A 25,719-nucleotide genomic window follows, 5' to 3' on the forward strand; every position below is an offset into this window, starting at 1 on the left:
AGGTATTGCGTGTGGGGGAGTTCGAGGGAAAGGGCCTGGGAGTGGGGAGCAGCCAGATGGCAGGTGGTGTGGGCCTCAAGCTGGGAACAAAGTGAGAGACTGAGGACCAGGAGGAGGGGTAAACAGCCCCCAGCCCCTGATTCCAGTGACTGCTGGGTCCTCATGCCTCACCTGGCTCCCCGCGAGGCCTCGCCTGGAATCCAGAGGGTGTGTTTCAGAGTAACGAGCACTCCTCAGGCCAAGGTGAGGAATGTTGCTGTGCTTGGTAAATGAAACATGCCATTGCCTCCCCAGGACGACCCCTCAGGTGAAGCAGCCTCGCCATTGGTTCTCAGCCCGCAGCCTTCTGCCCTTCACCCCGTGTTCGCTGTTGATTTGCCCGTCTATGTCCTCCAGGTCTGGACGCCTTACAGCTCTTTGGGTTTGTTAGTAGGACTGTCATGATGCTTTTGGCTTTCTGAGGCTTGTCACTGAGGTGGGGCTCAAGTGGAGACTCATTGGGTTGGTTGCCAGGATGTTTTGCTGCTTTCTAGAAAAGGTTTTGGGTAAATGACCCAGAAATAAAAGACCAAGAATAAAGCTCAGATTTGCTCCCCATTGTAGCTCCTACTTATGAATCAGGTGAAATTTAATACACTCTTCAAATATTTTATATTTAGAAATTCTAGCCACGGGACACCTGGGTGGTTCAGTCAGTTAAGTGTCTGCCTTCAGCTCAGGTCGTGATCTCAGGGTCCTGGGCTTGAGTCCCACATCGGGCTCCCTGCTCAGTGAGGAGCCTGCTTCTTCCTCTCCCTCTGCCACTTCCCCCTGCTTGTGCTGTCTGACAAATAAGCAAAATCTTTAAAAAATAAAATAAAATGCTCTTTGAAATATATATAAAAAAAATTCTAGTCACTTCCTCCTGTGGGTAATAGGCTGGCCAGTTTTTGTTTTTAAAGCTTTATTTATTTGGGGCAGGAGGCAGGGGCAGAGGGAGAGGGAGAGGCAGAGAAACCCAAGAAGACTCTGCACTGATTGCAGAGCCCGACACGGGGCTCAGTCTCACAACCCTGAGATCAGACCTGAGTCAAAACCAAGAGTCGGCGCCCCTAGGCCAGCCAAGTTTTTAACCTATGGGAAAACAGACCCAGGAAATTTAGTTTGCTTAAGTAAGCAGATAAACCAAATATAGGTGGCAATGGGTAATTTAGATTTGGCTATAAAATAATAAAGTAGGTAGCTTATCAAATTTCTAACAGTTCAGCCTTGAATATATTTTTTTTAAATCCCTACACATAGTAATTTTAGTTTTCTTGTATTCAAATTAGGCTGTTCAACGTTTTCCTTAAAACGTCAAAAATAAATATCAAGTAAAGTGCTGGTAGACAGAGGGGTGGGTGGGGCTCACAGATGGCTGGAGCGGGGGCTCCTTCAAATGCAGTTTGGGAACGTGCATTCAGAAAACCTCACGGATGTCGACTCCATTCTGCCTGGTATTCCCACTCATGAGATCGTTCTTAAAGAAATCTGGTAGTGTACAAATAACTGGCCAAAAAGTGTTCGCCATCGCCTTGAATCTAATGCTGTGGGGGTGTTCTTCTAGCAGAAGGAGGTGGCTTAGGTGGGCGGGGGCGTAGCCGCTGATGCTGCCCACAGGCGGTCAGGAACTGGGAGAGGCGCTTCCTCATACCAAACGGGGAAAGGGTTATGAATTAAACAAGGACAGTCACATTTCTGAGGAGACCTGCAACACAGTATCATTAAGTTCACTTTGCCTTCTTTTTGTTTATAGGAAAGTTTCTTTCTTCAAGGAACATATGTGAAAATAAGGGGAAAACAAGTTCGCTTTAGGAAAGTGAGAGGTGCCCTGCGGGTTTTGATGCTGGTGTGTGCGGCCGCGGTGCTGCCTTCTGGGAGGTGGTCCTGCGCCGCCCGAGCCCCCAGCTCTGCCGCTCACGACTCTGCTTGGTTTTTCAGGAGGTGCTTCCTACAGCTGGAGGGGCTGCCGGGCCGGAGGAGGTGCAGTGTGCAGGGAGCACCATCAACCTTCGGGACCTGCAGTGACAGCGACCCTCTGCCCCGGGGACAGTCTGTGGCCCCCGGACTCTGTTTCGTGGTCTTATAGGCCTGGGGGGAACCCCACTGGGTTTAAGCTCAGGAGGCTAGCTGAGTTCCTCAGAGACTTTTGGGCATGTTTCTCAAAAATGTTTTTCTTACACTTTATCAGGAACCAGTTTGGGGCAGCATTCGTTGAAATCGCCTTACACGAACGTGAGGCAAGGACTGCCCTCAGGGCAAAGGCACAGGCCTTTTCCGGACTTGGCGGTGCGCAGACATCCCTTGTCCCGTTTGATCTAAGCCATGGAGCCCCTGCTGTATTAGAAAAACAGACTTAGGCAGGAAGTAGGATAGAGTATGGATTCCTTAGTCAAATAGGACTTCAACTGTAGTAAAAGCAAATGGGATCTTTCACCTTCCGTGTTTTAGCGTTTGGCCTGAGAGAGATCTAGAAACTGTTTCCCCTTTCTGAGAGCTGTTTCCCAGCCCCTTGGGTGGTGGTTGTGGTTGGGCTGATTCTGTCACCCCATAGGGCAGAAGTGATCCTGTTGTCATAGTGAAGCCAAATTCGAATCCCTGTTTTGGCAGAGCAGGCGGGCAGCTCGTATGAGGGGAAGGAGATGGGAGTGCAGAGGGGGACACTGGGGCCCTGGTAGCGAGCCCTCCACAGAGAGGCCAAATTTGAAGCTCCTAATTTGGGGATGCTAGAGGTAAAACTTTACATTTTTCTAACTTCTGCATTTGGGCGTTCATGTTTAATAATAATTTGTCCAGGTTCTACAGTCAGGGCCTGAGTACTCTGCACTACGTGTAGGACAGTGAGAGTGGCTTGTACATGCTCGTCGTGGCCGCAGACGTGCAGGTACTGTGTCACCGTGTATTTTCACAGAGCACGGTCAGTCCTGCACAGGAGGCGAGCGGATAACCTCGCACGTGTTTGTTTGTTGGCGAGACTGGCCACATGGTCACTCAGAAATGCTGTTGTTCGCCTTGTGCCTTTGAGGCTTACGTTGATTCAGATGCTGTTTTGGTTCTTGGACTTGGAATTGTCCAAACTCTGCCTTGTTCTGTGTTTCTTCATTTCTTGAGTTTTTGGCCTTGGGCTTTTGGAAATGACCCCAGCATTCGGTGGTGAGTCCTCTCTCTTTCCTGCTCTGAGGTGCTGTCTGTCCAGGGTGCTTCTCTACCCAGAGGAACTCGGTCCCCATTTATAAACAGTTTTTACCCACAGAACTCTGTGCTGCATCACAGACTAAAGTTTTGTGTCCACCTGGCCCCTCCGCCTCCAGGTCTCCCAGCCTCCCTACACCAGGAGCCAGTCCGCCTGCCAGGGTGACCGTGGGGGCCGGGTGGCCTGGTGGCCACACTGCACTGTCCTGATGGGAGGAGGGGCCGGGCCAGGGAACGATCTCTCCGGGGTGGGTCGCTGGAACTTTCCTCGGAACGTCCCCTGGGAATGTCCACCACCATGATGTGATTGGTACTGGCTGTCAGTTTTCTGGGCACTGGGTTCCCTGGTGGCGTGGGCCCAACTTGTAGTACAAATGAATAAAAGTTTTTGTATAGTCATGTGCTGACGGTGTCGCTTGGCTTTACTTCACGGAAGTGTGTGTAGTGTGGGCGTCATGTTTTGTTTTCAGTCAGTAGTGAGAACTCTCTCATCCGCCTATAACTTGCTGCCTCCTTTTCTTGTGGAATTGGCCTTCGTGTCTCAAAGCAGCCACCTTACCTGAGGGCCAGGATGGCCTCCTTCCTCGAGCATGGGCTTGGGGTTCAGGGATTAGAGGGCAGGGTGTGGATTTTGGAACCAGCCTGCTTCCTTAAACAGGCCATCGGGCCACCAATGAGGGGGAGTTTATTTCACGCGAGTACGGAAATGTACAGTGGGAGGCCGGGAGGGGCATGGGGACATGGTGACAGCCGCCACGGGCCAGCTCACCCGGCCCCTGCTTCCTGCTGTTGTCCTCGGCGCCGGAAGCCTAGGTGAAGAACAGCAGCTCCTCCTCCTTGTCCTTGTCTACCACCACGTGCTCAGGCTCCTCCTTTGCTTTGAGAGCTGGGGGCCGGGAGCGACTCACCAGTCTCCTGCCCCTCTGCAGAGCAAGCGGACTCTGTGAGCTGTGCCTGGAAGCTGGTGAGCTGGGGCTGTGGGGCCCCGGGGACGTCCCGGCCTCCCCTGTCAGCCCGCGGGCTCAGGGCTGGAGCTGCCCTGAAATGACTCGGGAGGGAGTCTCCCCAGCATTTCCAGAGCCTGTTCCCTGGGCTGTGGGCCCCTAGATGGATGTGTGTTGTGGGGCACAGCTGGAAACACGGGGAAGTACCTGGCTAAACAGAGGGAGCCCACTTCCTTCGCTCCAGGGATTTAAGGGGAGACCCTACAGTGTGTGCCGTCCCCGTGGGACGGCGTGGAGAGCGCTGCTCTATTCAGAGAGCAGCCCCGCAGCCTAATATGTCTGCCAGGGGCTGTATCCAGGCTCGGGCCTGCTTCAGGGAGCACACCTCCTGCTGCCAAGGCCAGAAGGAAGTGACTGTTCTAGCCTGTTCCGTGGGGGGGCGGTCAGGGGGAGCCCTAGTGATGGGTGATGAGCCGGAGTGATGGGGTCTGGCTGGGGTGTCAGTGGTATGGTGGGACCCTGCGGGGGCTGAGCTGCACCCTGCGGGGGCTGGGAGGATGCTAGCCAGGTCAGTCACCCACTGGGAGTGCGTGTGCAGGAGGGCAGGCAGCCCCAGGGGAGGACCAGCAGAGGAAGCAGGTCCTGAGGGGCAACAGGGCTGGCGGGCCAGGAACAGGAGACTCTGCTCTATCCTGGCCTTACTCGGATGGCCCCATCTTTCTTTCCCCCAGCACCTCAGCAATTAGCACCTGCAAGGGGGGTGAGCCGGGCTTGGCTGCAGGCCCCCAGCCCCTCCCAGCCCCACTGTGCCTGGTCATGGGGCCCTTCCCCAGCCAGTGACTCCCCGGGGCCACCCTGCCCACCTTCTTCTTGATCTCAGCCTGGGCCCGGGCCTGGGCCCGCTGCAGACGCTCCTCCTGCAGCCGCTTCTGCATCAAGACCTTCTCTTCCCGGAGTCTGGGTGCCAGGGGTAGCACAAGACGGATTAAAGACTGGAGGCACCTGGGGAAGCTCCCAGTTCCCCTTCCCAGTTCCTCATGTGCAGCCATCAGGCCATGGCCCTCCCTGTAGGAGAAAACTCCCCTCTCCTCTCCACCCTTCCCTGCCAGGCCAGGTTGGCTTCTGCTCTTGTTCTTGGGGGTTCCCGGCTCAGCTCCATCAGCTCCTACCCCTTGGAGGCCCACATTCCTTGGTTCCCATCCCTGGTCACTGGTCGCCCTGTGTGTCTTCTGGTCATCAAACCTTTGCCCAGTACCTGCTCCCACCCAGGTGTAGGACAGGCGACACAGAGGAAGAGCCCCTGTGCTTGTGGGAGAGGCAAATGGCTCTTTGCAGATGTCTCAGGGCCCTGCATGGAGTGAACCGGGCAGCCCCCAGGTCAGAGGAGCCAGTGGGTCTGTGGGGAGCTCCCTGGGCCTCCCCTAGGAGGATGGGTCCATGCTGCCTGTGTCCAGCATTCTGACACTGCCAAGTGTTCCTGCCTGCCCCTGCCACGAAACTGGGCTTCCTCAGCTTCTCCCCGAGTCTGCATCGTCCCTCCCCTGGGCTCTGGCGGTGCCAGTCTCTCCCTCTCCAATCCAGCAGGGAAAATGGCCATCGATGTCCCTTGTCCTTGGGGTGAGGCCATGCTGTCTCACCCTCACTTTGGCTCCTGGGCTCCCTGAGTCCACATCATCCCTCCCTCCAGGAGAGGGGCTGCCCTCCCTGGGGCTAAGTTTGGTGCCCTCTCTGGAAGACCTCTGGCTTTGTCTCAGCATGGAGCACCAGGGTCCTGTCTTCCTTGGTTTGGGAGCTCTTTGAGGACAGGTCTGTGTCTGACCTAGTCCTCGGGGCCAGCCTGGGCCAGCCCCGAGCAGGAGCAGGGCTGTGGAGGGCGTCCTCGCCCTCAGGGCCCTCCCTACTGTGTAAGGCGTGAGGCGCCCGTTGGACCACGCGGGGTGGGGCAGGGGCCTGGGCTCTCACCTCATGCGGCGCTCCTTCTCCTTGGCCTTCTCGGCCTCCTCGATCTTGATCTGGGGTACGCGCTCCAGGTTCTCAAGCAGCTCATGCAGGTGGTGCTCAATGACGGTCAGCATGTGCACGGTGCCCAGGTTGGACTCCTGCTGGGTGCCGATGCAGTGCTGGTACACATCCAGCACCTTGCGGTTCAGGCTTTCCAGCAGCTTGTCCTGCGAGGGGGGCAGGCCGGCAGAGGGGTCACATGGGCCTCTGGCCGCACCCAGTGCCCTTGCCATGATGTGGCTGACCTCCCGGAACCCTGCCCAACACACTCAGCAAGCATGGGAAAAGCAGCTTGGACACTTGGATTTTTCTTGGCCAGAGCTGCCCTTGCCCTCCTGTGGTCAGCCAGACCCAGGGTTCCAGCCACCACTGGGGCTCTACCCCAGCTGCCTTGGTGTGTCCATGGGGCCCAGTCACCTCCTCCGGGGCCCTGTTCTGCCCCTGCACTGACCTCAGCTCCCCACAGGACCCTGTCCTGTGAGCTACTTTCTGTGCGGCCCAGGGCAGATGAACTCCCCTCTCTGAGCCTGTTCTGACATTCAGAAAGCTAACACCCCCTACCACATGGAGTGGGCATGAGGATTGCATGAGGAACAGCAGACAGACAGGCTCAGGCCAGGAGTGGGGCACAGCCAGCGCCCAGTGAGTCTGTCTGTCTGACAGGCGGCGGGCGCGCCGGCCTGCGTGTTGTGGCGTCCTGCGTACCTGGCCCGGCCTGGCACACAGTAGGTGCTCAACAGTAGTTTGAATGAATTAGGAAGCTGGGACCGTACCTATGGCCCCGAGGGCACTGTCAGGAAGGGTGCGCACTGCACCCTGGAACATTCCTGGCCCTCTGTGCCCTCAGAATTCTCTCACTCTTTCAGGCTGTCTTGGGGACATGCCTTTTCCTCCTGGCAGGGTCACCTTCAGACACTTTGTGTTGAAGAAACAGACGTATTTGTTGAATGAAAGAAGGAAGGAAAGGAGGTTTGCTGGGCAGCTGAACGGCCAAGGGGCATAAATACACAGGGTGGCTCCAGTTTGGGGACCAAGGGCCTTCTCCAGCCAGTGCCCTTCAGTCAGGCCTACAGAGCCTGGAAGGTGGTAAGGGGCACTGGGTGCTTCCACATGTGCTCTTATCACCCTCACTCCCTCCATGCCCGCTGCCCACTGGCTGCTGATTGGGGGCCTACCTCCTGAGCGCCCTTGTACTCGCCGAAGTGGAAGACTCGGGCTTTGAGCTCCAGCTCGGCAGCCATCTCCTCCTCCTTGGTGATGGACATCATCAGTGTGGTGACCCACTGCTTCAGCTGGTTGACCTCCCTGTCCCTGGATGGGGGACGGGCAGGGCCCTGCCCACTCAGTGCAGCTCTGGGCACTTCACCTCTCTGAGCCTTACTGCCCCGCCACTGTCCTGAGGGCTAAGGGGCCGTGACTGCAAAGTGTCTGTGTGCCCAGGGGCCAGAGATGCTCCTGAGATGCAGGACTAAGATTTAAGATCTTTAAAAATCAACACTACAAAAAAATAAGTAACAGCTTTATTGAGGTATAATTCACACACCTATAAAGTTCTTTTAAAATGCACAATTCAGGGGGCACCTGGGTGACTCAGTCCGTTAAGCATCAGACTCTTGATTTTGGCTCAGGTCATGACTCAGGGTCATAAGATCAAGCCCTGCATCGGGCTCCACGCTCAGTGCGGAGTCTGCTTGGGATTCTCTCCCTCTCCCTCTGCCCCTCCCCCTGCTCGTGTGCTCTTTCTCTCTTAAATAAATAAGTAAAAAAAAAAAAAGTACAGTTCAGTAGTTGTCAGGATATTTACACAAATACACAACCATCGCTATCATCTCGTTTTAGAATATTTTCATCATCCAGAGAAACCCGGTCCCCATTAGTAGTCACTCCCCATCCTTCCCTTTCCCCCCATTGTGTGTCTCTCCTGGACATTTCATAATTGTGGAGCCATACAGTGGTGGCCTTTGTGTCTGGCTCCTTCATTCTGCAGAATGTTTTCAAGGTCCGTCCATGTTACGGCAGGTGTCAGAACTCCATGCTTTTTTAGGACTGTGTGACAGTCCCCTGTGTTGATGGACCATACTTTGTCGAAATGGACAAAGTGGACAAAAATGGTCGATCCTACCTTTTGACTCTTGGGAATTATGCTGCTGTGAACATTCATAGACAGGTTTCTGTGAGGACATGTTTTCAGTTTTCTTGGACATAATATTTATTTTTTAAAAGATTTTATTCAGTTTTCTTGGACATATATTTATTTTTTAAAAGATTTTATTTCTTAGCACACAAGCGGGGGGGACGGGCAGAGGGAGAGGGAGAAGCAGGCTCCCCACTGAGCAGGGAGCCCGATGAGGGACTCGATCCCAGGACCTTGGGATCATGACCTAAGCTGAAGGCAGCTGCTTAACCAACTGAGCCACCCAGGCGCCCTTGGGCATATATTTAGAAATAGAATTCCAACAACCAACTTTTAAGTGAAATAATAAACTTGAAAATAATACTAAATAAAAATCTTTCACAATAATGGCAGACACTGACCATCATCTGTTGGGATTTCCCGAGCAGGAATCCCTGTTCTTAGGGCTGGCATGTGTCCACCCAGTGTGGGCAGCTACATCTGGTCACTCCACTTGGGAGGCCCAGAGGGGCCCTGCCACCCCCATGGTGATTCTGTGGCTCTTCCTGCATTTGTTGCTAGAACGCACTGACATTTTCCCAACCCTAAGCAAAGCACCATGGGCTGCTGCTCCTTTGTCCACTGTGGGTCCCATGGCCTGTCACGTGCACAGGGGTGCAGGCCACCCCCCCCTCCAGGAACCCTCCAGGCTACACTCCCCTGGCTTTGGGGTGGAGGGCCGAGACCAGAAGCTTGTGAATATGATGGGGGCTGAGGTGGGTGGCCAGAGAGACCACATGCAGCTCACACACAGCCCACCTGCCCAGGTGCTGGTGGGGCTCATGCAGGTCACCTGGGATGACAGCAGAGAGCACTTCCTGGGTGTCAGGACCAACTTCCCTCGAACCACATGTGCCCATTGTAGGGGCAGGTACGTTTAGGGTCAGTGGTACTCATCCTAAAGGATACATGATTGCATTCAGTTTTAACCTTTTTTTTTTTTTTAATACTTCCTTCACTTTCATTCCCTTAGCTGGTAAGTGTGATCCTACAGCTGGTGCAGTGCTGCTTTGCTTTTGCCCTCCTTTGCTATATGGATGTGGTGGTGCTGGTGGTGGTGGAGGGCTTTCGTTGTTGTTCTATTTCTTATCAGGGTAACTGGGGTAAAAAGATACCCTTTCCCTACTAGTTCTCTTTAGATGTAAAATTGTTGGGTCACAATATTTTCTCCTCAACTAGATCTCGTCAATTTACGGGAATGCAAAATCATGAGGGACATATTGCTCAGCATTGATCCTCAGGCTAGCCTGCATATCACCTGTGTGTTTGTCAGAAATGCGGATTCTAGGGGGTATTCCAGTGCACACAGAGTCTAAGGAGCACTTCAGTGCTGGAAAAGTGACGTGGTTTCTTCAACAACTGGACTGCAGGAGGACAACAAGATGGAGAGGAAACCTATAGAGCAAAAAGGATTTAACAACACAACCAATTGCAGAGCATGATCTAATTTGGATTCTAATTCAAACTAAGTTTAAAAACTCCAATCACTTATGGATTATGGATATTTAATATTAAGGATTACTGGTTTTTCTAAATGTGATAATGGTATTGTGATTATGTTAAAGAATCCCTATCTTTTTAGAGATATCGACTGGCATATTTACAGATGAAATGATACCTGCCTGGAATTTGCTTTGAAATAACATGGAAGATGGAGAATTTGGTGGGGTCTAGGTAAAAGGAGATTGGCTATGAGTTGATCACTGCTGAAGCTGGTGATGGGACCTGGGGACTCATGATACTATTCTCTCTACTTTTGTACATTTATATGTATGAAATTTTCTTAGAGCTGTTGGGCTGAATTGCAGAAGTTATAACAAGTTTTTGAAAGGTAACAAGATGATTCCTTCATAAATACCTGGGGACATATAGCCAGAAAGCTTACTAGACTGGTATTAAAAAAAAAAGGCAAACACCACCAAATAGGAATAAAGATCATTCAAAAGACCAAGTAAAAGAGAAAGAGTTACCATATTCCTGCAGAAATAGCAGCAAAAAGAACAAAAATTAAAAATTTTGACATAGAGAAAGATGGCAGAGTAGGAGCACCATGCATCTGTCTCCCCCACTAGATAATGATTGCACTGGCAGAACCTGTCTGATACAGCCATTTTAGAACTCTGGAGTCTATTGAAAGCTTGCAATTTCCAGGGGGAAGGCTTGGACAGTAATTGTGGTTAATTTCCACCCATTTTAGCTCTAAGCATACTTACCCAGCCATCACTCCCAGCCATGTGGCAGGCAGCTGTTCAGATTTTCTGGAGCAACTAGCACACAGCCTGTTGAACTAGGGTGGGCAAAAAAGGACCTTGTCCTCCAAATGTTGGAGATCTGATCCCTGATTGGTGCTTCTGACCACAGGGGTACAGACAAATAGGCAGGTGGCCATTGTTTCATCTCCCCTCACTGTTGCAAGCCACCTCCTCTCCTCACCCCCACTTGACTTCCAGGGGATTTAAAGGGCCAGTGCTTTTTCCTCCCTTCATTTTTTGCTTTTTCCCCCTTGGAGAGCCAGACCTTAAAGACCAAGGACATGCAAAAACAACAACATATGGGAAGAATTAGTGACCATGCATGCCCAAGGAAAGTCTCAGAAAAGACCTAAGTTTACACTGCAGGATGATTCTCAACACAGAGACAGGCCATAAGATTCATATAAACAAAGACAATACACAATGGAGTAGAAAAATGAAAAATTCACTAAAGGGATTCAAAGGCTGATCTGAGCCGGGAGAAGAAAGGATCAGTGATCTTGAAGATAGGACAATGGAAACTATCAAGGCTGAAGAACAGAAAGAAAAAGATTGAAAATAGTGAACAGGCCCTAAGGAATTAGTGGGACATCATAAGAAGACTAATATATGCATCATAGGAGTCCCAGAAGGAGAAGAGAAAAGGGGGCAGAGAGAAGATTTGAAGAATAATAAATGAAAGTTCCAAAATTGGATGAAAGACATGAATATAAACATCCAAGAAGCTCAGGGAACTCCAAGTAAGAGGAAATCAAAGAGCCCCACACTGAAACATTATTATAATCAAACTATCACAGGATAATCAAAAGCCAAAGCCAGAGTATTTTAAAAGCTGCAAGAGAGAAGCAAATCATTACATACAGAGGATCTTCAATAAGATTATCAGCAGATTTCTCATTACAAACTTTGGTGGTCAGAAGACAGTGGGCTGATATAGTCAAAGTGCTCAGAGAAAAAAACTGTTAACCAAGAATTCTGTATCTGGCAAAACTGTCCTTTAAAAGTGAGGGAGAAGATAAGACATTCCCTGATGGCTGGGTGTAATACTGTACCATTTTATCATGTGTAACCACCACTATAGTCAAGATACAGAACTATTTCATCACCAGAAAGTTCTCCATCATGCTGTCCTTTTATAATTAACATTTAGCCTTCTATGGACACCCTTCCCCTCCAATCCCTAAGCCCTGGCAATCACTAATCTCTTTTTCAGCTCTATAATTTTATCATTTTAAATGGAATCATATAGGTAATGACTTTTGGGGATTCCCCCCAACTCAGCATAACTTCCTGGAGATCCATCCAAGTTGTTGTATGTAGCAGTTCCTTTTTATTAAGGAATTGTATTCCCTGGTATTTATGTACCACAGTTTCTGCAGCTATCCACCCATTGTAGGGCATTTTGATTATTTCCAGTTTTTGGCTATTATGAATAAAGCTTCTATGAACCAAAAAAGTAAAAAATAAAAAAGACATTCCCCGATGAACAAAAGTGAAGGAGTTTGTTCTATGAGACCTGCCCTGCCAGAAATGCTCAGGGGAGTCCTGCACAGTGAAATGAAAGGAAATCAGACAGTAACTTAAAGCCCTATGACAGAGTAAAAATCTCAATAAAGGTATAATATGAGCAATTTTAAAAGCTAGTAAAAATGTATCACTGGTTTGTAACTGTACTCGTTTTCTACATGATTTAAGAGACTAATACATTTAAAAGAATTTTTAGTTTATGTTTTAGGGCACACAGTGTATGGAGACCTAAGTTTGTGACATCAGCAACCAAACGGATGAAGATAGAACTGTAAGGGAGCAGAGTTATTAAAGTTAAGGTGGTATAGATTCAAATTTGAGTGTTAACAACTTTAGGATATTAAATATAATCCCCATGGTAACCACAAAGAAAACAGCTATAGAATATACACAAAAGGAAATGAGAGAGGAATTTAAACATTTCACTACAAACAATCAACTAAACACAAAGAAAACAGTATTGCAGGATATGAGGGACAAAAACTATAAGGCATACACTAAACAAAAAGTACAATGACAGAAGTCCTACCATATCATTAATTACTTTAAATGTAAATAGGCTAAACTCTCCAATCAAAAGACTGAGACTGGCAGAATGGATAACACATGATTCAACTATATGCTGTCTACAAGAGCCTCACTTGAGATCCAAAGACGCAAATGGGTTGAAAGTGAAAGGATGGGGAAAGATATTCCATGCAAATAGTAACCAAAAGAGAGAGCAAGGGTAGCAATACTAGGATCAGACAGAAAAATTTACCAGAGACAAAGAAGGACACCTTATATATTAATAAATGTCCAATACAACAAGAAAATATAACAATTATAAACATTTATGCACCTAATGATGGATTACCAAAATATATGAAGCCAAAACTTACAGATGGAAGGGAGAACTAATTCTGTAATAATAGTTAGAGACTTCAATATCCCCCTTGCAATAGTGGAAGACAGCAGACAGAAGATTAGGAAACAGAAGATACCTTAAGCATTGCAATACACCAACTAGATGTAATAGACACACACAGAAAACTCTACCCAACAACAGAAGCATACACTCTCAAGTGCAAATGGGGCATTTTTCAGGATGTCCCAAATATTAGGGCCACAAACTAAGTTTCAATAGATTTAAAAAAGATAGATATTATACAAACTTCTCTGTCAACAACTGGATGAAGTTAGGAATTGTTAGCAAAACTGGAAAATTTCACAAAGTTGTAGAAATTAAAGAACACATTTTTTTAAAGATCTTATTTATTTATTTGACAGAGAGACATAGCAAGAGAGGGAACACAAGCAGGGGGAGTGGGAGAGGGAGAAGCAGGCTTCCCACGGAGCAGGGAGCCCAATGCAGGGCTCGATCCCAGGACCCTGGGATCATGACCTGAGCCGAAGGCAGATGCTTAATGACTGAGCCACTCAGGCACCCCTAAAGAACACATTTTTAAACAACCAATGGACCGAAGAAGAAATCATAAGGGAAATTAGAAAAAAATAGAGATGAAGAAAACTGAGAACACAACAGAGCAAAACTTATGGGACAAGTGGAGAATTTACGACAATAAAACTTACATTTAAAAAAGAGACCTCAAATTAACAACCCAACTTTACAACTTAAGGAATTTCTAGAAAAAGAACAAATTCAACCCGAAGCTAGTGGAAGGAAGGAATTAATAAAAAATTAGAGGAGTAAAACAAAATAGAGAATAGAAAACAGTTTTTCAAAAAGATCAATAAAATTGACAAACCCTTAGCTTAATGGACTAAGAAAAAAAAAACAAAACAGAAGTTACTAAAATGACTACTGATCCTACAGAAATAAGAAGGATTAGGAGAGACTACTATCAACTGTGTGCCTCCAAACTGGACAACCTGGATAAAACTGACAAATTCCAAGAATCACAAAATCTACCAAGACTAAATCATGTAGGGGTGCCTGGGTGGCTCAGTCGGTTAAGTGTCTGCCTTCAGCTCAGGTCATGGTCCCAGGGTCCTGGGATTGAATCCCATATCCGGCTCCCTGCTCAGCGGAGAGTCTGCTTCTCCCTCTCCCACTTCCCCTCCTCCCTAGTTCATGCTCTCTCTCTCTCTCTCTCTCTCTCACTCTCCCTCAAATAAATAAATAAAATCTTTTTTTTTAATTTTAAAAGATTTTATTTATTTTTTGACAGAGTGAGAGAGACAGTGAGAGAGGGAACACAAGCAGGGGGAGTGGGAGAGGGAGAAGCAGGCTTCCCGCTGAGCAGGGCGCCTGATGCAGGTCTCGATCCCAGGACCCTGGGATCATCACCTGAGCTGAAGGCAGATGCTTAACGACTGAGCCACCCAGGCGCCCCAAATAAATAAAATCTTTTTTAAAAAAGACTAAATCATGTAGAAATAGAAAATCTGAATAGGCCTATGCCTAGTAAGATTGAATCAGTACTCAAAAATCTAATACTAAACCTTTTTAAACTTTTCCAAAATATTGAAGAGGAGGGAACACCTCCTAATTCATTATTTGAGAGCAGCATAACCATGATACCAAAAGCAGTCAAAGACACTTACAAGAAAAGAAACTATAGACCAACCTCCCTTATGAACATTCATGCAGAAAAAATCAACAAATGCTCTGCTAGACACTGGCTGGCACTTAGGATTCTGGAGGAAACAGGTGACACACACTTATTAGCATACAGAATTCAGTCAAATACTAGAAGGATTATACTATACTTATATTAGAAGGATTAGTAGCAAGTGGGACTCATTCCTGGAATGCAAGGATGTATTATCAATCAGGGTAATACACCACATTAACAGAATGAAGGAAAAAAACCACATGATCATCTCAATTGGTACAGAAAAAGGATTTGACAAACATGATAAAACCCTCAGCAAAATAGGGATAGAAGGAAACTACCTCCATATAATAAGAGCTATATATGAAAAGCCCACAGCAAACATCATACTTAGTGGTGAAAGACTGAAAGATTTTCCTCTAAGATCAGATGGTAAGGATGCCTGCATTCACCACTTGTATTCAACATAGTACTGGAAGTTCCAGCCAGAGTGATTAAGTAAAAAAAAGAAAAGGCATCCAAGTTGGAAAAGAAGAATAAAATTAGCTGTTTGCAGATGACATAATCTTCTATGAAGAAAACCCTAAAGACTACACAAAGCTGTTAGAATTAAATGAATTCAGCAAAGTAGCAGGATACAAGTCAACAAAGTAAAAAAAAAAGCTGTTAGAATTAAATGAATTAAGCAAAGTAGCAGGATACAAAGTCAACAAAGTCAACAAAATGCAGTTCTATACATAAATAATGAAAACTCTGAAAAGGAAAATAAAAACAGTCCCATTTACAATAGCATCCAAACAATTCCATTTGCAATAGCAAACAAAGTTAAAAACAGAAATACTGTATGCTCCAGCAATTTATACTTTTGGGAATATACCCAGAGGAATTGAAAGCAGAGTATTGAAGAAGCATTTGCACACCCATGTTCACAGCAGCATTATTCACAATAGCTAAAATGTGGAAGCAACCCAAGTGTGCATGATGGATGAAAGGAGCAACAAAATGTCTAGACATAAATGGAATATTATCTAACCTTAAAAAGGAAGGGAACTCTGACACATGCTACCACATGAATAAAACTTGAAGGCATTGAGGGAAATAAGCCAGTTATAAAAAGTCAAATATTTTATGATCCCACTTCTTTGAGGTACTTGGAGTAGTCAAAACCTTTAGGACAGAAAGCACAGTGGTGTTGCCAGGGACTGAGGGGCAGGAGAATGGAGAGGTATTAGTTACAGGGATAGGGTTTCAGTTTTACAAGGTGAAAAGATCTGGGGGTTTGGATGGTGGGGACGGCTGCACAACAACATAAAGGTACTTAGTACCACTGAACCAGACACAAGTGGTTAAGATGGTAAATTTTGTATTATGTGGATTTTATCACATTAAAAAAGGAAATAAAATGAAATAGAGACCCCTTTTGCCCCCACAAACTCAAAAGCGATGCTCTGCTAGACCCTGGTTGGCATTTAGCATCCTAGAGGAAACAGGTGATACATACTTAGCTCTGGTTCCTATATGGCTACCTGGCTTTTTTTTTTTTTTTTTTGAGGTGGGGAGGGGCGGGGAGGGGGGAGAGAGAGAGAGAGAGAATCTTAAGCAGGCTCCATGCCCAGACTTGGCAGACTCGGGGCTCAATCTCACAACCCTGAGATCACGACCTGAGCCCAAATTAAGAGTTGGACACTTAACCGAGTGAGCCACCCAGGCGCTCCCTTAGTACCTGGTTTTTTGTTCATTTTCCTTGTCTACTTTGGCACTGTGGCTTGTTTTGCTCACTCTTAAACCCTGTGGGAGGTGTGCTGTGTGAGCCTGTCTCCCTGCATGTGGTCCTGGTCTTTGTTTCAGCACAGGGAAATTTTCATCCGTCACTACACTGGCTTTTGCCCCTCCATTCTGTGTGCGGCCATCTCCTGGAATTCCTTCCACATGAGCCCTGCATGTGGTCTCCCCAGGGTCCTATCACTTCATCTCCCTATCCTTTCCCTCAGAGTTCTGGGAGCTGTCACCAGCTTAATTAACATGGTCACCCTTGCCCACTCAATGGCGGGCTGCATCCAGTCCTCATTGTGGTCTTGACCCCTGTGGGCTTGTCTGCACCCAGGTCTGCCTCTCTAGCAGTAGGGGTGCAGCTTCTTGGGAGGAATTAAGATGTTTGTCCTGATTCTTCAGGATTTACATTTACTTGGATTTCTCACACGCATCCCTTAATGAATGTACTTTCTCATGCTTCTGGTGACATTTTCCTGTTTGTGTGTCCTTTGAGCTGCACGTCGGTGCAAGTCCAATACCAGGGACTTCAGATGAGTTGTGTCATTTTGATCATGTGTCCACATGGAGCCTGGGCTGGAGGCGGATGTGCAGGCTGGGTTTCCCCTGAGCCGTGGGGACTCATGTCTGAGTGGCAGCCTGGTTGCAAGTGCCTAGCATGGCTGCCAAGCAAGGTTTCGCCTCAGCCAGAGGTAGGCAGAGTTTTCTGGAGCTTGTGGTGCCTCTTGTGTGGCTGGTCTTGCTCTGGGGGCCCTGGCTGCTGCAAGACTGATCCTCATCTTCACCTCTAGCTCACTGCAGTGACAGGGTGTCTGAGTTGCTTCCTGCTCATTTTCCGACATACTGGCTGGGCTGGGTTTTCCTGGAGGAAGGTTTGCATGGTTTCCAGGAGGGGATGTAGGCTTAATTTCTCTTTTCTCTTCTTTTAGCCAATGTGGCAGAATCTAAAAGGGGTTCGGTTGGGCTTCATCTCATCTGAGCAGCTCTGCTCATTCTTCTCCTGGGTCCCATCACCTCTCTGGCTGCAGGAAGTACCGAGCTGATGCTGGTGTTCAGGCTCTGCAGCTTCCCTCAGGCTGTCCTGGGGTCCTTGTGCTCCCTTCTGTATCCAGGGGTCCATCTTCCTGGGCTGGGCTCCCCTTGGCCCTCACTGGAGGGACTGTGGTGTGAGCATCTCAAACAGATCACAGCAAGGCAGGCAGAGAATGGGGCTAGGACCCAGCACACAAAATTCAAGGAAATGCTACCCTTGGGTTCACACATGCACCTCTCTAAATGTTGTGCCCAGGGTACCTCACCCACCTCACCCCAGTCCTCCCTGGCCAAGAATGAATGATGCTGTTCTCTCAGCCAAGGAGGCAGGACATGGCTCATCTTATAGCCCTTATGCACCCAGTCAATGTAGAGAGGCAAGTTCTTCAAAAGTCCTAAATTTGCCAAATAATTCTATTATTGAGATTTAATTTACATATCATAAAGTGCACCCATTTTGTGCGCCATTTGATGAGATTTGACAAATTTATACACCTGTGTAAGGACTAGCGTTATCAGGACACAGAACATTTTTATCACCCAAAAATTTCCTCATGCCCCTTTGTATCAACTCCCCCCACCCTTCCCCAGCCACAGGCACCCAATGGGCTGATGTCGCCATTTGTTTTTTCCCTTATGAGCAAACCTCTAAGATGGCCCCTAGTGACACCTGCCTTCTCAAAGGTATTCACACCCTGGAATGTGGGCTGAGCCCAGCAGCTTGCTTCTAACCAATGGAATGTGGAATGGGATGTCACTTCTGCAATTAGGTTACATAAGATCATGACTTCCATCTTGCTAGCAGACTCACTCTGTTGGCTTTGTGGCTTGTACACTTTGAAGCAGCAACCTGCTGTATCAGAGAGCCCGTGTGGCAAGAGACTGAGGGGGGCCTCTGGCCTACAGCCAGCAAGGAATCAAATCCTGCCAACAGCAACGTGAGTGAGCTTGAAATTGGCTCCTGCCCCAAGTGCAGTATGTTGTCTCTAATACAGCCACTCTTCCAATGTTGGAACAGACTTCTCATTTGCTGTTGTATATGTTTTTTAATAGAGACTTCATCTTTAAAAGCAGTTTTAGGTTCATGGCAAAACTGGGCAGAAGGCATAGAGCTTTCCTAAATATTCTGTCCTCCCACCTGCTTTCCCTCACCATCGACATACATTTGTTACAATCAATGAACCTCTACTGACACATCATTATCACCCCAAGTCCATAGTTTCCATGAGGGTCCACTCTTAGTGTTGTGCATTCCATGGGTTTTGACAAATGTGTAATGACATGTATCCATCATTAGGGGTATCATACAGAGTCATTTCATTGCCCTAAAAATCCTCTGTGCTCCACTTACTTATCCCTCCTTCCCCCCAAGCCCTGGCAATCACCGGTCCTTTCATCATCTCCATAGTTTTCCTTTTCCAGGATGTTCTACAGCTGGAATCATATAGTTGTAGCCTTTCTGAAAAACCTTCTTTCACTTAGTAATATGCTTTTAAGATTCCTCCCTGTCTTTCCATGGCTTGATAGCCCATTTCCTTTTAGCACTGAATGATATACCCTCATTGGGTTGTGCCAAGTTTGTTTATCTATTCACCTACTGAAGGACATCTCAGTTGCTTCCAAGTTTTGGTAATTATGAATAAAGCTGCCATAAACATCTATGTGCAGGTTTTGTGTGGACATATGTTTTTGGCTCCTTGGAGTGTAATTGCTGGATCATATGGTAAGAGTATATTTAGCTTTGTAAGAAACTGCCAAACTGTCTTCCAAAGTGGCTGTCCCATTTTGCATTCCCTCCAGCCATGGATGAGAGAGTTCCTGTTGTTCAGCATCCTCACCAGCATTTGGTGCTGTCAGTCTTTTGGATTTGGGCCATTGTAATAGGTGTATATAGTAGTATCTTACTGTTTTAAGTTGCAATTCCTTAATGACATCTGATGTTGAACATCTTTTCATATGTTTATTTGCCATCTGTATATATTCTTTGATCAAGTGTCTGTTCAGGTCTTTGGCCCATTTTTAAATAGGTTGTTCAGTTTCTTATTATTAAATTTTAAGGGTTCTTTGTATATTTTGGATAACAGCCCTTTATCAGATACGTATTTCATAGATATTTTCTCCCAGCCTGCAACTTGTCTTCTCATTCTCTTGACTTTCATAAAGCAGAATTGTTAATGTTCATTGAGTCTAGCTTACCAATTCTTTCTTCATGGATTGTCACTTTGGGATTGTGTCTAAACATCACCAGACCCAAGGTCATCTAGATTTGCTCCTATGTTATCTTCCGGGAGTTTTATGGTTTTGCATTTTACACTTAGGTCGATGATCTATTTTGAGCTAGTTTTTAAATGAAAGGCATAAAGTCTGTGTCTAAATTTATTATTTTGCGTGTGGATGTCCAGTTGTCCCAGCACCATTTTTTGAAAAGTTTATCTTTGCTCCATTGTATAGACTTTGCTCCTTTGTCAGAGATCAGTTGACTATATTTGTGTGAGTCTGCTTCGAGCTCTCTATTCTGTTCCACTGATTTATTTGCCAGTAACACAGGGCTTGATTACTGTAGTTTCTTTGTAAGTCTTGAAGTTGAGTAGTGTCAGTCCTCCAACTTTGCTCTTCTCCTTTAATAATGTATTGGCTATTCTGAGTCTTTTGCCTCTCCATATAAACTTTAGAATCAGTTTGTCAGTACCCACAAGATAACTTGCTGGGATTTTGATTGGGATTGTGTTAAATCTATAGATCAAGTTGGGAGGAACTGATATCTTGACAATACTGAATCTCCTTACCTATAAACATGAACTAGCTCTGTTTATTTGATTCTTTGATCCATCATCAGAATTTTGTATTTTTCCTCATATAAATCTTGTACATATTTTATTAGTTTTCTTTTTTATTTTATTTTATTTTTTAGAGAGAGAGATTGTACAAGTGGGGCAGGGGGTGGGGAGGGGCAGAGGGATAGGCAGAGAGAATCTTAAGCAGGCTCCATGCTCAGTGGGGAACCCAACTCGGGGCTCAATCTCATGATCCTGAGATCATGACCCGAGCTGAAATCGAGTCAGATGCCCAACTGACTGAGCCACCCAGGTGCCCCTTGTTAGTTTTATGTGTAAGCATTTCTTTTTTGAGAGTGCTAATGAAAATGGTATTGTGTTTTCAACTTCAAATTCCACTTGTTCATTGCTGGTACATAGGAAATGAAGTTTTGTATTCTGTATTCTGTAACCTTGCTATAATGGCTTACTAGTCCAGGAGTTTTTTGATGATTCTTTGAGATTTTCTATGTAGATGATCATGTCATCCACCAACAAAGTTTTCTTTCTTTCTTCCCCGTCTGTATACAGGTATTTCTGCTTTTCTAAACTTCGTATTAGGCCACTTCCCTTTTATAAAAGACCTACATTAGTACCTGCTAACCAAAAGAAAACTAAAGAGGAAGACATCCTTGCTTTTGTTCCTGATCTTAGTGGGAAAACTTTAAGTATGATGTTAGCTGTGAGGTTTTTGTAGATGTTCTTTATCAAGTTCAGGAAGTTCTCTATTCCTAGTTAACTGAGAGCTTTTATTATGAATGGGTGTTAGATTTTATCAAATGCTTTTTCTTCATCTATTGATATAATCATGTGATTTTTCTTCTTTAGTTTGTTGATATGAGGGATTACATTAATTGATTTTCAAACATTGAAACAGCCTTGCATACCTGGAAAAAAATCCCACTTGATCATGATGTACAATTCTTTTTATTCACTGTTCAATTCAATTTGCTAATATTTTGTTGAGGCTTTTTACATCTGCGTCCATGGGAAATACTGGTCTGTAGTTTCCTTTTCTTGTAATGTCTTTGCCTGGATTTGGAATTAGGTTAATGCTGGTCTTACAGAATGAGTTAGTAAGTATTCCCTCTGTTTCTATCTTTTGGAATAGATGTGGAGAATTGGTAAAATTTCTTCCTTAAATATTTGGTAGAATTTGCCAGTAAACCCATCTGGGTCTGGTGCTTTCTGTTTTGAAGGTTATTAATTATTGACTCAATTTCCTTAATAGATACAGGCCTATTCAGATTGACTATTTATTTGCTGCATATATTTTTAAAAGTATATATATATATATTTTTTTCTTTTCTTCTTTTCTTTTCTTTTATTCTTTCTTTTCTTTCCTTGCCAAGATAGGGCAGTTGAGTTCATGGCAGTTAATGCATACAGGCCATGACTCTCCTGGAAATAAAAATGAAGTGTTGGTGCTCAGGGATGGCTCAGCTGGCTAAAGACCAGCGACTGGAGCACATCTCTAGGATTCTGCTATACATGTGTGTATATGTGTGTGTCCTCTTGCCAGGTTCCTGGAATCTGGGAGGCTGCCTGCATCTCCCCAGCTCATCTCTCTCTCTCTCTCTCTCTCTGAGATGGAAGGGAGTCACCCTGAAAAACGTCAGTGATGGAACCCTCCCCTCCCCCAACCCGGTCAGCCCTGGCAGGAGACCTACATGCAGATCTGGGTATTTTTCAGGGTGACTCCCAGCTTTCTAGGAGACAGAATCTTGCCTGAGAGCGCCGGTGGTTTTGTATCACCTGCAGGAGACTCTGGGCAGAAGATTCTCCATGGCAGGATGTGGGCCAACAAGACATGGGTACTTAAGAACATGACTCCCTAGGGGGCATCAAAGCCTTGGGCTGGCTTCCACCTTAGGTCTTTGCACTTGCTCTCCCTTTGCCTGGAACCCTCTTCCACCAGATCTCTGTGCAGCTTCCCATGCTCACGAAGTGCCCGGGTCAAATGAGGCTTTCTCCTGGAAGCCTGCCCTGCCCCTCCACTTCAGCCTCCTTCTCATATCACTGTCTATTTTCCTCTGGCACATGTCAGTATCTACAAGTCACATCTGTGGGCCAAATGTCAGGTCCATGAGGCAGGGCCTTGCTTATCCTTAAAGAACCTAGACCTGGGCCTGACCCAGAATAGGAGCTCACCCCGTGTTTGCGTGTGAAGGGATGATTCCTTGCTCCTGATGGGCCTCACCTAGTGCCCCAGCCTGACTCGGCCCAGCCCTGCTGGGCCTGGTGTCAGCAGAATGCACCAGGGTGGGAACTCCTTGATGCCTCCTGCTGGCTGAAGTCTGCTCTGGGTGGGGAGGGGACCAGCCCCATGTGGCTCTACCTACCTGACCTCTTCCCAATCCCCCCAGCTCCTCTGCCCAAAAGGACATGCCCTCTCCCCAGAGTCATCCAATAGAGCTTTCCAGAAAAGTGGAAGGTAGCGCAGGGCGAGGGCCCTGGATGGGAGGGTAGGCGGCTGTACCGTTCTGCTCCTGGTGGTTATGGGGGTCCCAGGATGACAGCCAGTGATGGAACCCTCCCCTCCCCCCACCTGGTCAGCCCTGGCGGGAGACCTACATGCGAATCTGGGTGTTTTTCAGGGTGAAGTTCAGATCATCCAGGGCCTCCTCCATCTCCTGTGTGTTCTGGATGAGTGAGAGGTTCTGCTCCTCTAGCTTCATGAAGACGTCCAGGAGCTGCTGGGGCTCTGTGAAATACAGCTCCGGCTCCTGCAAGCAGAGCCACGTGTGCAGGCTGGCTGGGCAGCGCAGGGGGACCAGCTCCTGCAGCCCCTCCCAGAGTGGGGCCACTGACCTCCCCGTCGCTGTCTGGATCCTCATACATAGTGGAGATAGAGCTTGACCTGCAGAGAAATGTGGGGTCAGGGCACTGCTGCCCAGCCTGGGGGCAGAGGTCTGGTGGTCGCCTTACCCCACCCCCAGTGGTGAAGCCTCCCGGCATCACCAGGGCACCTTCCCGTTCCCTATGCCCTCATCCCCTCCTCCTCCCACCAGCTGACCTGGGGAGGGCACTAGTCCCCCTCTTGGCCCCATAGCTGTCACACAGCAGTTAGGGGAAAGTTTCAAAATTCAATTAGTTCATGTCGTTTCAGTTAGAATAAAACTCAGCCTCCTCCCTGGAGCTTATAGGGCCCCTACTGCCCCCTCACCGCCCTCTGCTACCCCTAAAGTTACTCTGCTCCTGTCCTACCAGCTCTCTTTCTGTTTCTCTGGGTGCTGACCCTACCGCAGGACCTTTGCACCCACAGCTCCCACTGCTAGGGTTGTCCTGCCCCATTTACCATTTATTTTTCTAAGAGGGCCTTTTCTGCCCACCTCCCCTATCTAGATTTGCCCTTGGCTCTTGTCCTTGATGGTCCTACTCAGAGCTATCCTGTGATACCTCAGAGCTTTCCTGCAGCTACCTCTGACTGATCCTGAGCACTGCACAGGGGCAGGGACTCCTCTGGGCCGGCCCTCAGGGTTGTGGGAAAAACTGTGAGCTTTGAGCACTCAGCGTGGGGCCCTGGAAGGCCCTGCTGGAGGGGACCTGACCTCAACTGACTTCCAAACCTGCTTTCATCGCCCCTCCTGGCCTCCTTCGGCCTGGGCCCTTGCCCTGGGTGCAGGTTCTGCAGGCTGAGAAGCAGGTGGGGCAGGCTCATAGCCAGAGGCATCTGGGCTCCACTCCTAGGAACCTGGGCTGAGGCCTGCCTGACTCCAGGCTCTGACCTACCTCACAGGGAGAGGTGAGAAGTGCAGGGCTCTGTGGGAGCCCCAAGGGGGAACCCTGGAAGACTTCCCAAAGGAAGGGCCACAGTGACAACCAAAACTCTCACCAGGCCTGTGCCTTGTACTGAACACTTGGCAAATGAGGAACATACAGCTTAGAGAACTGGCTACCTGCCCATCCAAGGTCACCTGCAGGACACTGCTGGCCCATAGGTGCCTGAGAATCTGCCCTCCAGATGGACAGTAGTCAGTGGGGTGGGCTGGACTTTAGCCCCCACTTGCTCTCTCAACTGAATGCCTTGTGTAGCCCACAACCTGCCCAACTGTACTCAGTGGCCCTGGTCACATGGCTAATAGATGGAGGGACCCGGGATAGTGTGATCCTAGACCTCTCTTCTGAGGGACTGCCCCAACATGGAGCCTAGAAGGCAATGCAAGCAGGGGAAGCATGCATAGCTAACCTTTTAGAACCTCTGTTCAACAATAAACTGGAAATGACAGTGCCCACTGGCCAGGGTTGCAGGGATCAAAGTTAACCTGAGGCTTGTGCCTGGCCCACCAATCGTGGCTGGTCTTCTCCACAAGGCACGACTATGATGCATAAAGATGAAAGTGAGCTCAGAAACTGGTAGGATTCAGGGCCCCTTTCAGCCCAAGAAGCATCAGTTTGGAACGTGGGAGTTTGGGTGAGGAGAACATCAAAGTGGGGGGCGGTATGCTTACAGGGGCGTGGAGATTAAGAGCAGGTGGGGGACAGAACCATGGGAGAGGGTTGCCAGGCTGTTGTAGAGAAGGAAGGACAGAGGATGGTGCACTTAAGGGATGAGCAGAAGATACAGACCTTGCAAAGGAGAGTGACAGGGAGCTCCTGAGCCCCTGGGCCACCCATTCTCTCCAACCCCTGTGCCTTGTCTAAGCCGATAAACTAGAAAGCTTCCAGAAGAAAACACAGGAGAATATTTCAGTGACTTTGGGATTGGCAAAGATTTCTTAAATAAGACATAATATGCACCAATCATAAAAGCAAAGATTGGCTAATTGGACTCAAAAGAATAACATTGAGAGAGTAATAAGACAAGTCACAGACTGGGCAAAGATATTCATACTACACTTTTACACGAAGGACTGGCATCCAGATATATAAAGAACTAATAGAAAACCAGAAGCAAAAGACCAATAATCCAATAAAAATGTACAAAAATTGAATAGACACCTCACAAAGGAGGATATCTGAGTGGCCATCATATTTGTCATCATGAAAATGTCATGAAGACCATCATGAGATACTACCCCACCCTTGTATTAATCCTGTCTTTTATTCTCCATATTCTGATCTTTCCACCCCTGGGGCTGAGCTGACCTCTGACTGGACGGACTGTCCCTCCCAGGGCTAGCCAATTCCTAGAGAGAGTAAAGGACACACCCTCAAATGTGCTTTTCAAGGGCAAACCAACCAATCCAAGCTCTCATAGCTTGGGTCACTATCCCCTTGCCCTGATCGCCAGACAACTGAGGATACCCCTTGGCCCCAGAGCCCTGAAATTACTCAAGCCCATCGATCCTAAATCCATGTACCCTGCCTCATTTGTTCTTTCCTGCAGAAACCGCAAGAAGGGCTCCTGCCCACAGTTCTCCCACTCCCTCTGCCTCCGTAGCCGGCCTGTTGCCTCACCCTGTGGCCCCAGGCTGTGGCGTGTCCCCTCCTCATGGG

General features: G+C 47.6%; 2 protein-coding genes across 5 annotated transcripts in view; one reads left to right on the forward strand and one right to left on the reverse strand.

The window, feature by feature from the left end:
* The window catches only part of ZXDC (ZXD family zinc finger C), a 39,748-nt gene extending 36,135 nt beyond the window's left edge, over nt 1-3,613 (forward strand). For 2 of the 4 annotated variants that reach the window (XM_081823160.1, XM_081823168.1), the window contains 2 exons: nt 295-396; nt 1,960-3,613. In XM_081823160.1, coding sequence (XP_081679286.1) covers nt 295-396; nt 1,960-2,046 — 189 coding nt within the window. In that variant the 3' untranslated portion in view covers nt 2,047-3,613. Of the gene's footprint in view, nt 1-294; nt 1,868-1,959 lie in introns of all 4 variants that reach the window. The other 2 variants (XR_014146111.1, XM_081823171.1) reach the window with 2 other exon arrangements.
* A 263-nt stretch (nt 3,614-3,876) lies between these two features.
* Nucleotides 3,877-25,719, reverse strand: part of CFAP100 (cilia and flagella associated protein 100) — a 51,667-nt gene continuing 29,824 nt past the window's right edge. Inside the window, exons 12-17 of the mRNA XM_081823187.1 lie at nt 23,092-23,140; nt 22,855-23,006; nt 7,331-7,466; nt 6,117-6,322; nt 5,018-5,111; nt 3,877-4,133 (exon numbers count right to left, since the gene is read on the reverse strand). Coding sequence (XP_081679313.1) covers nt 4,020-4,133; nt 5,018-5,111; nt 6,117-6,322; nt 7,331-7,466; nt 22,855-23,006; nt 23,092-23,140 — 751 coding nt within the window. The 3' untranslated portion in view covers nt 3,877-4,019. The remainder of the gene's footprint in view (nt 4,134-5,017; nt 5,112-6,116; nt 6,323-7,330; nt 7,467-22,854; nt 23,007-23,091; nt 23,141-25,719) is intronic.

This window comes from Leptonychotes weddellii, chromosome 1 (assembly GCF_054177405.1).
Source record: "Leptonychotes weddellii isolate Sample4059 chromosome 1, ASM5417740v2, whole genome shotgun sequence".
Taxonomy (NCBI): Eukaryota; Metazoa; Chordata; class Mammalia; order Carnivora; family Phocidae; genus Leptonychotes; species Leptonychotes weddellii.